The sequence below is a fragment of the Thalassophryne amazonica genome, chromosome 20, assembly GCF_902500255.1.
Source record: "Thalassophryne amazonica chromosome 20, fThaAma1.1, whole genome shotgun sequence".
NCBI classification, from domain to species: domain Eukaryota; kingdom Metazoa; phylum Chordata; class Actinopteri; order Batrachoidiformes; family Batrachoididae; genus Thalassophryne; species Thalassophryne amazonica.
This window is the reverse complement of record NC_047122.1, coordinates 34,322,578-34,336,876: the sequence shown is the minus strand read 5'-3', so window position 1 is coordinate 34,336,876 and position 14,299 is coordinate 34,322,578. Positions and strand designations below refer to the sequence as shown.

Here is a 14,299-nt window from a genome sequence, read left to right as displayed (position 1 = left end):
TTGTGAAGATGCACAGGCCTTGGATCAAGGAAGATCTTATTAAATATTGGTTTAATTGAATCAAAGGGTGGATCTTTCCTTTGAGCTTTGAGCACTTTATTTTTATCCTTTCTGGTTTTTCTGTTTTGTGTTTCTTCAGCTTGGTACAAACTTTGTAAAATCTTTGTAACTGTTAGAATGGCCTAAGCAGTGGGTCACCCTTCCGAGTCTGGTCTGCTTGAAGTTTCTTCCTCAACATCATCACAGGGAGTTTTTTTCTTACCAGTGTCACCTCTGTGCCTACTCTCGGCTTGGTAAGATTAGACCTTACTCATGTGAAGCACCTTGAGGCAGCTTTGCTGTGATTTGGTGCTGTATAAATAAAATAAATTAAATTGAAAATAAATTGAGCATTGAATGTGATCCTGCCTTGGACCTTTGATATTTGTTCTATGAATGTGACTCCATTAATTACAAGCAATAAAGGTTCTAAACATTAAATAAGGTTGTAAGCTCAGGATTAAAGTAAAGCCATGGGGATCAAAGTCAGCAATCATTATCAAAGCTCGGGATCAAAGTTAAGCAATAAAAGTTCAAAGGTCAGAATATAAAATGAATGTTCATGATCAAGGTAAGCAATTAGGATGAAATCTCGGGATCAAACATCAAAATCAAAGTTCAGCAATAAAGCTTCTAAAGTCAGGAATAAAGATGAGTGATCACTAGGAAACATCAGCAATCAATATCAAGGGTAAGGATCAAGTTCAGGATCACAATTCAGCAATAAAGGTTACGAAGTTAGAATTAAAAATTGAGTCATCTGCATCAAAGGTCTGCAATTAGGATCAAAGAGCAGGATCAAATACCAGAATCAAAGTTCAGCAGTAAAGGCTCTAAAGTCAGGATTAAAGATGAGTGATTAGCGTCAAAGAGCAGCAGTCAAGATCAAGGTCAGGATTAAATACCATCAATAAATGTTACGAGGTCAAGATTTTAAAAAGAGAGTTATCAGGACCAAAGAACACTAGTTGGGATCAAATCTCACAATCAAAGGTAAAAAATAAAAGTTCTAAAGTTAGGATTTAATATGACTGATCAGGATCAAAGGTTGAGATCAAATTTCAGTAATAAATTTAGTTTGGGGTTAGACATGAACAATCAGGATGTCATTTTAGGTTTAAAGATCAGGATCAAGAAATGTTCTGAAGTCAAGCTAAAAAAAATAGTTGCTGAGTCCAAAGGCCAGAAAACAGGATTAAAGTTCTCAATCAAAATTCACCAATAAAGGTTCTAAAGGTAGGATTTAATATGACTGATCAAGGTTAAAAACCATGGTGACATTTCAGTAACAGAGAAACTACATTTAGGCTCAGAGATGAGCAATCAGGTTTTTCACCTTAGAGTCAAAGATCAGGATCAAAGTTCATCAATAAAGGTTATAAGGCCATGATCAAAAATTAATTACTAGGATCAAAAGCCAGCAATCTGGATGCAAGAATGCTAGAAAAAAAAATCTGCAAGAAGGAAAACATTAAAGGACCTACATACTGGAATTATGTATTCTCTCCATGAATTTCTAGTTTATTCAGTAAAACAATTAACACAATGAGAAAATCACAGTTGTTGTGCTATCGTCTAAACCCTCAAAACTGACGAACACTTCCAACAGTGCAGAGGATCCCTCCTGCCTCCACATGCCTCATGACACTCACATTCCTGAACGTGCACAGCTGACAGTGCTCAGAACAAACACACTCATGCTGCATTGAAGAATGCTTTCAGCATTCACCCCCTAATTCAAGACCAAATACAAACAGACATACAAAGCCTGGTTTCTTTCTCATCTCGACAAAAACCCTGTTCGTCCTAATCTTCTTGTCCTTTTAGTCCATAAAATGCTAACACAACATACAGTGCTTGTGCCGTAAACATATGTGGCAGTTTTTTGTAAAACCAGTCTGACAGCATGCGGTGTGTAGGCGGTGAGCTGAGTGTGGTTTCTCACAGAGGAATCAACAGCTGTCAGGATCTCCGTCCTCATCCAGAGAGTGCAGGAAAGCACGTGTCGAGGGGCTTCATACCAAGGATTTGCGGGGGCAGCAGCTCAAGCAAAGCCGCCCAGACCTCCCGATCCACACACACCTCCCCCAGCTCCTCCGGGGGAACCCCAAGGCGTTCCCAAGCCAGCTGAGAGACGTAGTCCCGCTAGCGTGTCCTGGGTCTTCCCCGGGGTCTCCTCCCGATGGGATGTATCCGGAACACCTCTCCAGCGAGGCGTCCAGGGGGCATCCGGAAAAGATGCCCGAGCCACCTCAACTGGCTTCTTTCGATGTGGAGGAGCAGTGGCTCGACTCCGAGCTCCTCCCGAGTGACCGAGCTCCTCACTCTATCTCTAAGGGAGCGCCCAGCCACCCTGCAGAGGAAACTCATCTCGGCCGCTTGTACTCGCGATCTCGTCCTTTCGGTCATGAGCCAAATCTCATGACCATAGGTGAGGGCCAGAACGCAGATCGATCAGTAAATCGAGAGCTTTGCCCCCCTACTCAGCTCTCTCTTCACCACAATGGTCTGATACAGCGACCGCATCACTGGAGATGCTGCACCGATCCGTCTATTGATCTCACACTCCATCCATCCCTTACTCGTGAACAAGACCCCAAGATACTTAAACTCCTCCACTTGAGGCAAGGACACTCCACCAACCTGAAGAGGGCAAAGCACCTTTTTCCGGTCGAGAACCATGGCCTCGGATTTGTAGGTTGTGATTTTCATCCTGGACGCTTCACACTCGGCTGCAAACCGCCCCAGTGCACGCTGAAGGTCCTGATTTGACGAAGCCAACAGAACCACATTGTCCGCAAACAGCAGAGACGAGATTCTGTGGTTCCCAAACCAGACCCCCTCTACACCCTGACTGCGCCTAGAAATTCTGTCCATAAAGATAATGAACAGAACAGGTGACAAAGGGCATCTCTGGCGGAGGCCAACGTGCACTGGAAACAAGTTTGACTTACTATCGGCAATGCGAACCAAGCTCCTGCTGCGGTCGTACAGGCACCAGATAGCCCTTAGCAAAGGACCCCGGACCCTGTACTCCCGGAGCACTCCCCACAGGGTGCCCTGAGGGACACGGTCGAACGCCTTCTCCAGATCCACAAAGCACATGTGGACTGGTTGGGCAAACTCCCATGAACCCTCGAGCACCCGATGGAGTGTGTAGAGCTGGTCCAGTGTGCTGCGACCAGGACGAAAACCACACTGCTCCTCCTGAATCTGAGGTTCGACTATCGTTCAAATTCTCCTCTCCAGTACTCTGGAACAGACCTTACCGGGGAGTGTGATCCCCCTGTAGTTGGAACACACCCTTCTGTCCCCCTTCTTAAACAGAGGGTCCACCACCCTGGTGGTGTCAAATGTAAAAAAAAACATTCAAAGTCATAAAGGACACAGTTCCAGTTACCAAAGTGTAAACAGATTTTACTCAAGGGCCAAAACATGGCCATCGAGTATTGCAAATACTTTACGTCCATCCGTCCGTCTGTCTGTCTGTGCAAACAAGTTCAAAGATGGCTAACCATGACCTATTTTAAGAGGTCAGAAGGTCACATTCTTTTTCCTATTTTTATGCTCATATGACTGAAGGTATTTTAGCATTGAGATATATTTCTTCTTGATCAGGCCGATCATCCCACCAACTGCAAATGAAATACCGCAAAGAATGTTTTGAGCAAATCCTAATAACAAGTAAACAAAGGTAGGCGACCGCATGTCATCATGTTTTTATGATTTGAAGAGATTTTGGGTTGTTATTTGATTATCTTTCATGAAATAATGAGAAATGATTAGATGATTGATGGATCACCTCTCTAACCATATTGTGAAGATGTCCTTGAAAGAATATGTTTCACACAGTTATGACATAATTTCATGACCATTTGATTAAACTCTTTTACTGACTGAGATGAGCTTTGCAGCCGATCTGCTCTGTCAGCCTGATCCTGTCAGATCGAGAAGCTAAGCAGTGCAGGACCTGGTTAGTACTTGGGTGGGAGACCTCTTTGGAACACCAGCTGCTGTGTGTTTCTCCAGGTTACACTGGAGTTGCGTCAGGAAGGGCATCCGGTGTAAAACCTGTGCCAAATGCCAATGCAGATCTGGCTGTATCCTCTGTGGCGACCCCCGTACAAAAACGGCAGCAGCTGAATGGAAAACAACAAATGATTGAGATGAGCTTTATATTCTCTATTGGCTGCAAATACGAGTATATCTTGGAAAATAGGGTTTTCTGACTATAATGTTGATGACATTGACCATCAACTAATCTGCTCCAAAGGTGACTAGTCCAGAAATACACATCCAACATTTGGCTGACTTTTTTCACATTGTCATTATGGGGTGTTATTTGTAGAATTTGGAGGGAGAAAAATGAATTTCATCCATTTTTGAATAAGGAATTAAAAGACATGCAGGTTAGGTGAATTGGAAACTTTATAATTGTCCAGGTCTCCCTTGCAAAAGAGGTCTCGATCCCAATGGGATTAACCTGGTTAAATAAAATAAATAAATACATAAAGGCTGTAACACAACAAAATGTGGGAAAAGTGAAGTCTTGTGAATACTTTCCAGCTTAATTTTTTTTTATGTTCTTTATTTTCTTGAGTTGGCAGCATGGCATGGGATGTTAACATCCATTTATACAGTAGTGTTCAGAATAATGTTTCTGTGTAGGCTCTCAGTTGTCCAGGTGGTTTCCATAGTAGAGAAGTTTGAATCTTCGACTGGACTGGGTTGCTTGACATGAGGACGTTTCGCTTCAAATCACAGAAGCTTCCTCAGCTAAAATTCTTGCTCTGGTAGTCTGACTTCTGTCTTGACTCTTGTAGAGAAGAATAAATCAGAAGCCAACAAAAGCTGGAGTTTTTAACCTAACCAGACCCCTCCTACCGAGAGGCCGACTGCTATAGGCTAGTGACTAAACAATAGCTCTAATTAGCACCTATTGTGCTCTAGTTAGCACTCTCCTAATGATGGGATGGAAGCCTCCCCTGATGGCTCCCTTGACGACTCTCCTGATGACGTGAATGACTCATTACCATGAACAAAAGACTGAAACTGCTTTGACCTGAGTACCCCATTGTAAACAGGGGACAAAGCGTGTCTGAGACCCGCCCCCCGGTTAAGGCTGGGTTTCAACTGTTTTATAAAGAATGCTTCCTTGACACCTCTCTCAAACCATTTCTTCTCTCTGGCTAAGATTTTAACTTCCTTGTCCTGAAACGTGTGGTTAGTGTCTTTCAGATGGAGATGAACTGCAGACCGAGGTCCACTGGTGACCTCTCTGCGGTGCTGGTATAGCCTCTTGTTTAAAGGTTGCTTAGTCTCACCTATGTAGTGTTCATTACAGTTTTCCTGACATCTGATATAATACACTACATTGCTCTGTTGGTAACTAGGGATCCTGTCCTTAGGGTGAACTAATTTCTGTCTCAAGGTGTTAACTGGTTTAAAGTAAACTGGGATTTTGTGCTGTCTGAAGATCCTCTGTAGTTTTTCCCCTACTCCTGCTAAATAAGGGAGAGACACTCCTCTTCTTCTTGTCTCCGTCTCCTGTCTATCTGGTCTCTTTGTTTTCTGGGACTTCTGCACTTTGTCCAGGGACCATCGTGGGTACCCACATACTGTGAGGGCTTTCCGTACAAGTTGTTGTTCTTTAGCCCTTCCCTCTGCAGTTGTGGGCACCTGTAGGGCTCTGTGTTGAAGAGTCCTGATCACCCCAAGCTTGTGTTCAAGGGGGTGCTTTGAGCCAAAGAGCAGATATTGGTCAGTGTGAGTGGGTTTTCTGTAAACCTCTGTCTGGAGTTGCCTGTTCTCTCCAATCGTAACATCACAGTCCAAGAAGGCTAAATGGTTGTTTCTGGCATCCTCACGTGTGAACTTGATATTGGAATCCACCGAATTAATGTGTTCTGTAAAGTCCTCGACCTCCTGTTGCTTGATTTTAACCCATGTGTCATTGACATATCTGAACCAGTGACTGGGAGAGATGCCCGTGAACGACATCAAGGCTGTCTTCTCCACTCACTCCATGTACAGATTGGCCACAATGGGGGATACCGGTATGCGATGGGGTCTCCGGTATCCCCCATTGTGGCCAATCTGTACATGGAGCGAGTGGAGAAGACAGCCTTGACGTCGTTACTCGGGTCAAAGCAGTTTCAGTCTTTTGTTCATGGTAATGAGTCATTCACGTCATCAGGAGAGTCATCAAGGGAGCCATCAGGGGAGGCTTCCATCCCATCATTAGGAGAGTGCTAACTAGAGCACAATAGGTGCTAATTAGAGCTATTGTTTAGTCACTAGCCTATAGCAGTCGGCCTCTCGGTAGGAGGGGTCTGGTTAGGTTAAAACTCCAGCTTTTGTTGGCTTCTGGTTTATTCTTCTCTACAAGAGTCAAGACAGAAGTCAGACTACCAGAGCAAGAATTTTAGCTGAGGAAGCTTCTGTGATTTGAAGCGAAACGTCCTCATGTCAAGCAACCCAGTCCAGTTGAAGATTCAAACTTCTCTACGATGTTCAGAATAATAGTAGTGCTATGTGACTAAAAAGATTAATCCAGGTTTTGAGTATATTTCTTATTGTTACATGGGAAACAAGGTACCAGTAGATTCAGTAGATTCTCACAAATCCAACAAGACCAAGCATTCATGATATGCACACTCTTAAGGCTATGAAATTGGGCTATTAGTAAAAACAGTAGAAAAGGGGGTGTTCACAATAATAGTAGCATCTGCTGTTGATGCTACAAACTCAAAACTATTATGTTCAAACTGCTTTTTTAGCAATACTGTGAATCACTAAACTAGTATTTAGTTGTATAACCACAGTTTTTCATGATTTCTTCACATCTGCGAGGCATTAATTTTGTTGGTTTGGAACCAAGATTTTGCTCGTTTACTAGTGTGTTTGGGGTTATTGTCTTGTTGAAACATCCATTTCAAGGGCATGTCCTCTTCAGCATAAGGCAACATGACCTCTTCAAGTATTTTGACATATCCAAACTGATCCATGATACCTGGTATGCGATATATAGGCCCAACACCATAGAAGGAGAAACATGCCCATATCATGCTACTTGCACCACCATGCTTCACTGTCTTCACTGTGAACTGTGGCTTGAATTCAGAGTTTGGGGGTCGTCTCACAAACTGTCTGCGGCCCTTGGACCCAAAAAGAACAATTTTACTCTCATCAGTCCACAAAATATTCCTCCATTTGTCTTTAGGCCAGTTGATGTGTTCTTTGGCAAATTGTAACCTCTTCTGCATGTCTTTTATTTAACAGAGGGACTTGGCGGGGGATTCTTGCAAATAAATTAGCTTCACACAGGCGTCTTCTGTCACAACACTTACAGGTAACTCCAGACTGTCTTTGATCATCCTGGAGCTGATCAGTGGGTGAGCCTTTGCCATTCTGGTTATTCTTCTATCCATTTTGATGGTTGTTTTCCATTTTCTTCCACACATCTCTGTTTTTTTTGTCCATTTTAAAGCATTGGAGATCATTGTAGATGAACAGCCTATAATTTTTTGCACCTGCGTATAAGTTTTCCCCTCTCCAATCAACTTTTTAATCAAACTACGCTGTTCTTCTGAACAATGTCTTGAACGTCCCATTTTCCTCAGGCCTTCAAAGAGAAAAGCATGTTCAACAGGTGCTGGCTTCATCCTTAAATAGGGGACACCTGATTCACTCCTGTTTGTTCCACAAAATTGACGAACTCACTGACTGAATACCACACTACTATTATTGTGAACACCGCCTTTTCCTTCAAATCTGGTTACAAGCACCAAAGTTTGACTGTGTATACCTTTTGGTACATATTTTAGAAAAATAACGTTAGCCATTTGAATTTTTAATAGGGGGCCAAGTAGGGGTCAATTGAAGAACTGCATAGGGGTCAAAAAAAATGTTCCAATCATGTTGAAAGCTATACCACATTATGTGTCTGTTGACAAAGATTTCAAAAAGGTATAGTTTGGACTATCTGTGACTGAATGTTCTGGAGTTATGGGGTAAAAACAGCAAGCATGGCGACAAAGGTCACTTTCAGTTTGTACAGGGGTCAAAAGTTAAAGTTGCTCCAATTATGGTAAAACATGATGCAAATTATTGGTTGAGTTAGTAGGATTTTAAAAAGGAATAGTTTGCACCATGTGTCATGCTTAGTTATCATGTTACGGGGTAACATATGTCACATGTCATAGAATCCAATGGACATTGACATTGTTTGACCTTTACTTTGGAGACAAAACTTTGACAGTCAGAACTATTCCATTTGTTAATCCTATTAGTTCAACCAATAATTTGCACCACGTTTTACCAAAACTGGAGCAACTTTAACTTTTGACCCCTGTACAAACTGAAACTGACCTTTGTCACCATTCTTGGTGTTTTTACCCCATAACTCCAGAACATTCAATTATAGATAGTTCAAACCATACTTTTTTGGAATCTTCGTGATCAGGCACATAATGTGGTATAGCTTTCAATATGACTGGAACATTTTTTCTGACCCCTATGCAGTTCTTCATTTGACCCCTACTCGCCCCCCTATTGAAAATTCAAATGGCTAATGTTATTTTTCTACAATATGTACCAAAAGGTATACACAGTCAAATGTTGGTGCTTGTAACCAGATCTGAACGATTCTTACAGTTATCTGCTGTACTATTTGGGCACAGTCCTTAATCCCCAAGTTGTTCTTGGTGTGTAGTGAGTACCTTGTATGGCAGCACCCTCACATCGGGGTGAATGTGAGGCATTATTTAAAAAGTGCTTTGAGCGTCTGATGCAGATGGAATACTCTATATAAATGCAGTCCATTTACCATTTGGTGTTTTTGTTGCATTGTGTGCTGATGGAACCTGGAGGGTTTGTCGTTCACTGGAGGGTTTACTGTGTCAGACTGCTTATGTGACACTGGCACAAATTCACAGCATGAAGAAAAGGCTGAGCCACGCCCTGAGACTAAACCCAGGCCTTCTACACTGAGTTTCTGTGACTTTTTTTTTATTTTATTTTTTTTTATTGAAAGGTCTTGATGGTTTCAGGGTCAAAGCTCCTATGTGTGGTGTGGACAGAGCACTCACACTGCCATCTGACGTGCACTTTCTTAAATGTAAGTGTTCCGTTTATGATTTCAGGTTGAGTGCTTGCTGGATCCAACACTCTATGGAAGCCCCTCAGGCCATAGAAGGCAACCATGCAGGCAGAAAACTGGCCAGTTTATGCATATAATTCATATTCTTGGAATAGTCATGGAACCCGAGCACAAACAGAGGTTTCTATCAGGTTTTTATTTGACGGCCACTGAATTAATCTTTGAGTTCTTTGATCTTTATATCGGTTCTGCTCATTTTACGAATTTGAACTATGTCTGTTGGGATCTGGACCATAGCTGGATTGTCCTACTGCACAAGATTCCTGGATGTGCATAAAGCCATAGCCATAAGTTATGTATTCTACTGAAATAGTAGTGGAATTTATGTTACAAGTTATATTTTCATTCTGTATGTTTACAAGCGTATTGTTCCAGCAAGACGAAAGACCTATTTTGTTTTTAAAATGCAAATATCGACCTGCATTTTAAGTGTTGTGGCATCTGTCGGCCAACAGCGACACCGTGTGGTCATGTCACAGACAGACATCGGAAGAAAGTTTCAAATGAAGTTAGTTTGACGGTTTGTTTTTGAAATGGCGTCAGTCACGGTGACGTTACGGGGTTTTTCTCTCTGCGCTGTCGCTCTGATAACGTTTGGGTTTGTCTTCATAACCGGTGCAGACTTTATCCGCTTTATTTCGTTTGGAGCCATTTATCATAACATTACCGGAGAGACGACGTTGTGTCAGGGTAAGCTTCCGCCACTGCACGCGACCCGGAAAGTAGTGCGATAATCTACGCTTAAGCAAAATAATGTAACAATAAGTGAGTTCAGAGAAATTAATACTTTAAAACATAATATATATATTATGTCTTATATCATGATTTTCCTGTCGATACCTTATCATGACAGTATGGAACATCGGTTAGTATCGCCCGGCTAGCTCAGTCGGTAGAGCATGAGACTCTTAATCTCAGGGTCGTGGGTTCGAGCCCCACGTTGGGCGAAACATTTTTTCTGTTTTGCCGAACTACATTTATTTAACTGTTTCGACTCGGTGTGTCAAACATGACACGAAACTCACATATTCACACCGTAAATCTGAGAATAAGCGGTTTTAACACTATTTCTGTTTTTTCTTTTCTTGTTTATTTTGTTTGATACAGTGTTAAAATCAATTTTAACACTTCAGATCTTCTTAGAAGTTGCAATCCATCACAGCAATTTGTTTTTAGTTTTTTTAGCATATCATATTTTTTCATAATCACTTGCAAAGTGTGTACCAGCAAGGATTCTGTTTTTAAAAAATGACTTAATGTTGGAATAATTGAATAATTCTGAGATTATCTGATCAATTCCACCCCCCTGTTCCCCCCCCCCCCCCCCATCTCCTCAAAAAGTACCAAATTTTTGGCAGGATTGGGTCTATGAGTGTTTGATCTGGACTTGAATCAACATTTATTCTTTTGCTTCATTTTTTTTTAACACTGTGAGATATGATTTCTTTTATCTCTTTTTTAAGACCTTATAAGTTCACAAACGAAAATATTCTGGTGACGCAGTCTAACCTGCCTTGTGACGTTACAGTGCCCCAAGTGGCAGCCTGCGAAAATGAATGAATATATAATAAAAAACAATTAGAAAGCATGCCAGGCTCATTGTTTAAAATCAGTGTTATTGTGGTTGGAATGGATTCTTTCTGTAAGAAAACATAGAAATTGACACGTCACCTAAAAAATTAAATAAATTGCACTTGACATGACATCTATTTTTTTTAAATCATATACCAAAAAAATATTTGTGCAAAATTTTGCACCTTTGCCATAAAACGCACAATCGTACTAACATTTTACACATGTGATTTGCTAATAAAGCCCTGTGTTAAAATGTACAAGCTGAATGCAAGTTTCTTTTGCCATACATTTTTGGCACCATTTAAATGCATTTGCATTAGGGAGAAGAGAAAAAAAAAGAGTCAATTTATTTCTGCATTTTATTTTACTTATTTATATATGCGTTTTTTCATCTTTGATATCTATGGAGAGAAGGTTTCAAGTATCAGCAAATTGGGATTAGCAGTGTATCATAATGAACTTAATCCAATGACACTCAGAAATTGTGAAGGAAAGTGCTGTGCAATTGTTAAAATTAAGAAAGGTGTTTTTGCATGATGACAATGCAACCTATAAACATGATGATGCTGATATTAATGAAAGTTTGTTTTCTTCTTGTTGGCACCATGCACGCTCTGTCAGACTCTGTGCCATGGTCAGTGGCCCTGCGGGACAGCTCTGTCCTCGGGTGTGTGGCTGTGGATGTGGGCCTGCTGGCTGTCTTCATCTTGCAGCACAGTCTTCTTGCCTGGTCTCCTGTCAAACAGGCCTGTCAGTCAGTGCTCGGGTCTCTGAACAGGACCGCATACTGTTTTACTACTGCACTGGCTCTGCAGGTACAGCAACATGCACAGTATAGAAAATACTGCCATTATTACCAAAAAGCTACAGTGTAATCATTTAACATCATACTTGTGGTGGGTCACTGCTTGTAATTGATATTCTCTTTATTAGTTCCTGATGCGTTACTGGCAGCCTGTGACTAGCGCCCCCTGTCTGTGGGCGGTACGCCATGCACCCTGGAGCATATGGTTTCCTCTCATCTGCTTTACTCTGCACTTCCTCTGCTGGGCCATCATCTGCAGCATCCTGATGATTTTTGATTACCCAGAATTAATGGGAATCAAGCAGGTAGGAGGTGATTATAACTGGCCTGTTTATGGTGCATTGCAAAAGTGAGCTACAGGATACGTGGAGGCACAGAGGAGACAAGTGACAGCAGTCCAATCCAGTGGTTTCACACTGGGGATGTTTAGCATCCCTGTTAAAACAGCATATGCAGGGAATTTATTGGTCAAAATAACTTATAATTGTACTTTTTATGCCATAGCACAATTACATTGAGCTGCTTTCAAACTGCATTACGGTAACTGAGATCCAACATGTAATTTCAGTTTCAGAAGTTCAAATTTCACACTCCAAAGGCTAGGCATGCACTCAGTAAAGTGCAGTGAGTGAACAGCGCTTAACACAATAACTCAAAAACAATAAATGCTGTTATCATGTAACTCAACACATTAAAAGCAAGTATAATGAGTACAAACTCATTACAATCTGGTGAACCTTGATGCACCAGATTGACTGAAAAAGCAATTTTGGCCTATTTAATATTCCATAGACCTGCTTGTCAAATGCTGCTATGGATGTTTCATGGATGATGGAAAATAAGGCACAGGTGTAGTTGTCAGTGACAGGGAGATCATTTCAACTACTGCACAGAAGAAATAATGTTCTCTTTCAGAAAAATCATGATTTATAAAATGTAAAAAATGGAAACAGATAACATCAAGAATTATAATTTATACCTAGAAATAATTTGTTTGTTTAAAGTTAAAACATTCACCACAGATTACTTTCCATACTGTAATTAGTGGGAACAGTGATGTAATTATGTGATATATGTCAAATCGTGATAGGTATAATATCATGATATGACCAGCGCATCGTGATATGTACTAAATCACGATTCAATACACAATATGTACTGAATTGTGATCACCGTATCATGATATATGCATCCAGTCGTGGAGCTAATGTATTGCTATACCCCTACTGTCTAATATTGTAGAAATTGTGATAAATGAAGGAGCCACATTTTCCCCATTTCGACAACGCATCGGTGTGTCATTTTATTTCTCTCATTAGTTCTACATTTCTGTTTTATAGCAGCTCGGCCCCTACCATTAACCTCCCAGGAGTTCTGACAGGAAAAGCACCACGGGGACCGAGACTGCCAATTATGAATGACAGGGAGATCATTTCAGCATAGAAATCTGAGAATGTGGAAGTCGGTCATGTTGTTCATTTCTGCACAGAGAGGTTTCACAACTGAAAGTGTAGAAAATTCTACTTTGCTCATTTTAGGCTAAACATCTTCATGTTGATCAAATGCCAAAAAAGCACTTGTCGTCGTCGTCATCATCATCATCATATTATTATTATTATTATTATTATTATCATTAACTGTGCAGCAGTGGTGATATTTTGTCTCCCTCTTCCTTCCCCTCAGGTGTACTATGAGTGTCTGGGTTTGGGGGATCCTCTGTCCCAGAAGCCGGCCGCCGCTCAGCGTCTCCTCTCTCACTTCCGCCACCCTGTGTGTCTGGAGCTGGCTGTGGTGCTGTGGCTGCTGCCGACCTTGTCCCTGGACAGACTGCTGCTGTCGGCGACTCTCTCGGCCTATGTGGCCCTGGCACACTCACTGGACAAACAAGATTTAGCCTACCTCCGCCTCCAGGTTAACAGCAAGATGTGTCTCTTTGGCAAGCCGCATCTCATCAGCACCACAGCAGACCTGGACAAGCGGGAGTGAACGAAAACATTTTCTGCTGCAGCAGAATGAAGCTCTGTACTCAGATGTTATCCACAAATGAATCATGTGATATGCTGAGAGCTGGAGCTCTGCTGTCTGAATAAGGGAAAAAAAGGCATAATTTGTGCAAAAATAATTTGTAATGACGCAGTCATTTTTGCTCACATTCTACACTATGTGGTATTAGACATGTGGAGTTTAATTCAAGAATAAACTTCATATTTTTGAATGAAACTCTAAATGCACATTTTTAAAAAACACTGACGTTACAACAATATATTGCATGATGCACGTGGATATATTACATGTTCCAGCTGCAGTTATAATGTATTTCTTTGCACAATGAACCACATGTGTCTCTGTAAAAGAAATGAACCCTGAGATTTCCCACAGACATGCGGCTGACATTTCTTAACTCATTATTTCCACTGTGGCATGTTATGCTGACTAATTAAAGTTGACTACATGCTTTAGATATTTCAGATTTTTCTGTGATCATCTTGTCATTGCAGAATAACTCGGCTCAAAGGTGGCCTAAATATGAGCAGATATGTTCTAAATTATGTCTTTAAATCTGAATTTTTAAAGTACTGTAATACTTTATTTTTCTTGAGCACTCACTGTCATCAGTGGTTTATTTTATAAGGCACATTTCCTTTTTTCACACGTGAATGCAATGATAATCTGTAATAAAAATAAAAATGAATTTGTCTAAAGTTACAATGGCACCAGTT

General features: G+C 41.1%; 1 protein-coding gene and 1 non-coding gene across 2 annotated transcripts; both read left to right on the top strand.

Moving 5' to 3' along the window:
• Positions 1-9,685: 9,685 nt before the first annotated feature.
• nrm (nurim) lies at positions 9,686-14,097 on the top strand. Its single transcript, XM_034161364.1, has 4 exons — positions 9,686-9,889; positions 11,396-11,589; positions 11,708-11,884; positions 13,263-14,097. Exons 1-4 carry the CDS (start codon positions 9,733-9,735, stop codon positions 13,563-13,565), a joined length of 831 nt encoding a protein of 276 aa, XP_034017255.1. The 5' UTR covers positions 9,686-9,732; the 3' UTR covers positions 13,566-14,097.
• On the top strand, positions 10,074-10,146 carry trnak-cuu. Its single transcript has one exon. It is a non-coding gene; the product is annotated as a tRNA-Lys (tRNA).
• Positions 14,098-14,299: the final 202 nt, after the last annotated feature.

Bases quoted from the DNA above. Each gene is read 5' to 3' on its own strand.
- nrm (XM_034161364.1), top strand. From the start codon at position 9,733: ATGGCGTCAGTCACGGTGACGTTACGGGGTTTTTCTCTCTGCGCTGTC. The intron at 9,890-11,395 runs GTAAGCTTCCGC...ACGCTCTGTCAG, and splicing joins AGAGACGACGTTGTGTCAGG to ACTCTGTGCCATGGTCAGTG. The intron at 11,885-13,262 runs GTAGGAGGTGAT...CCTTCCCCTCAG, and splicing joins AATTAATGGGAATCAAGCAG to GTGTACTATGAGTGTCTGGG.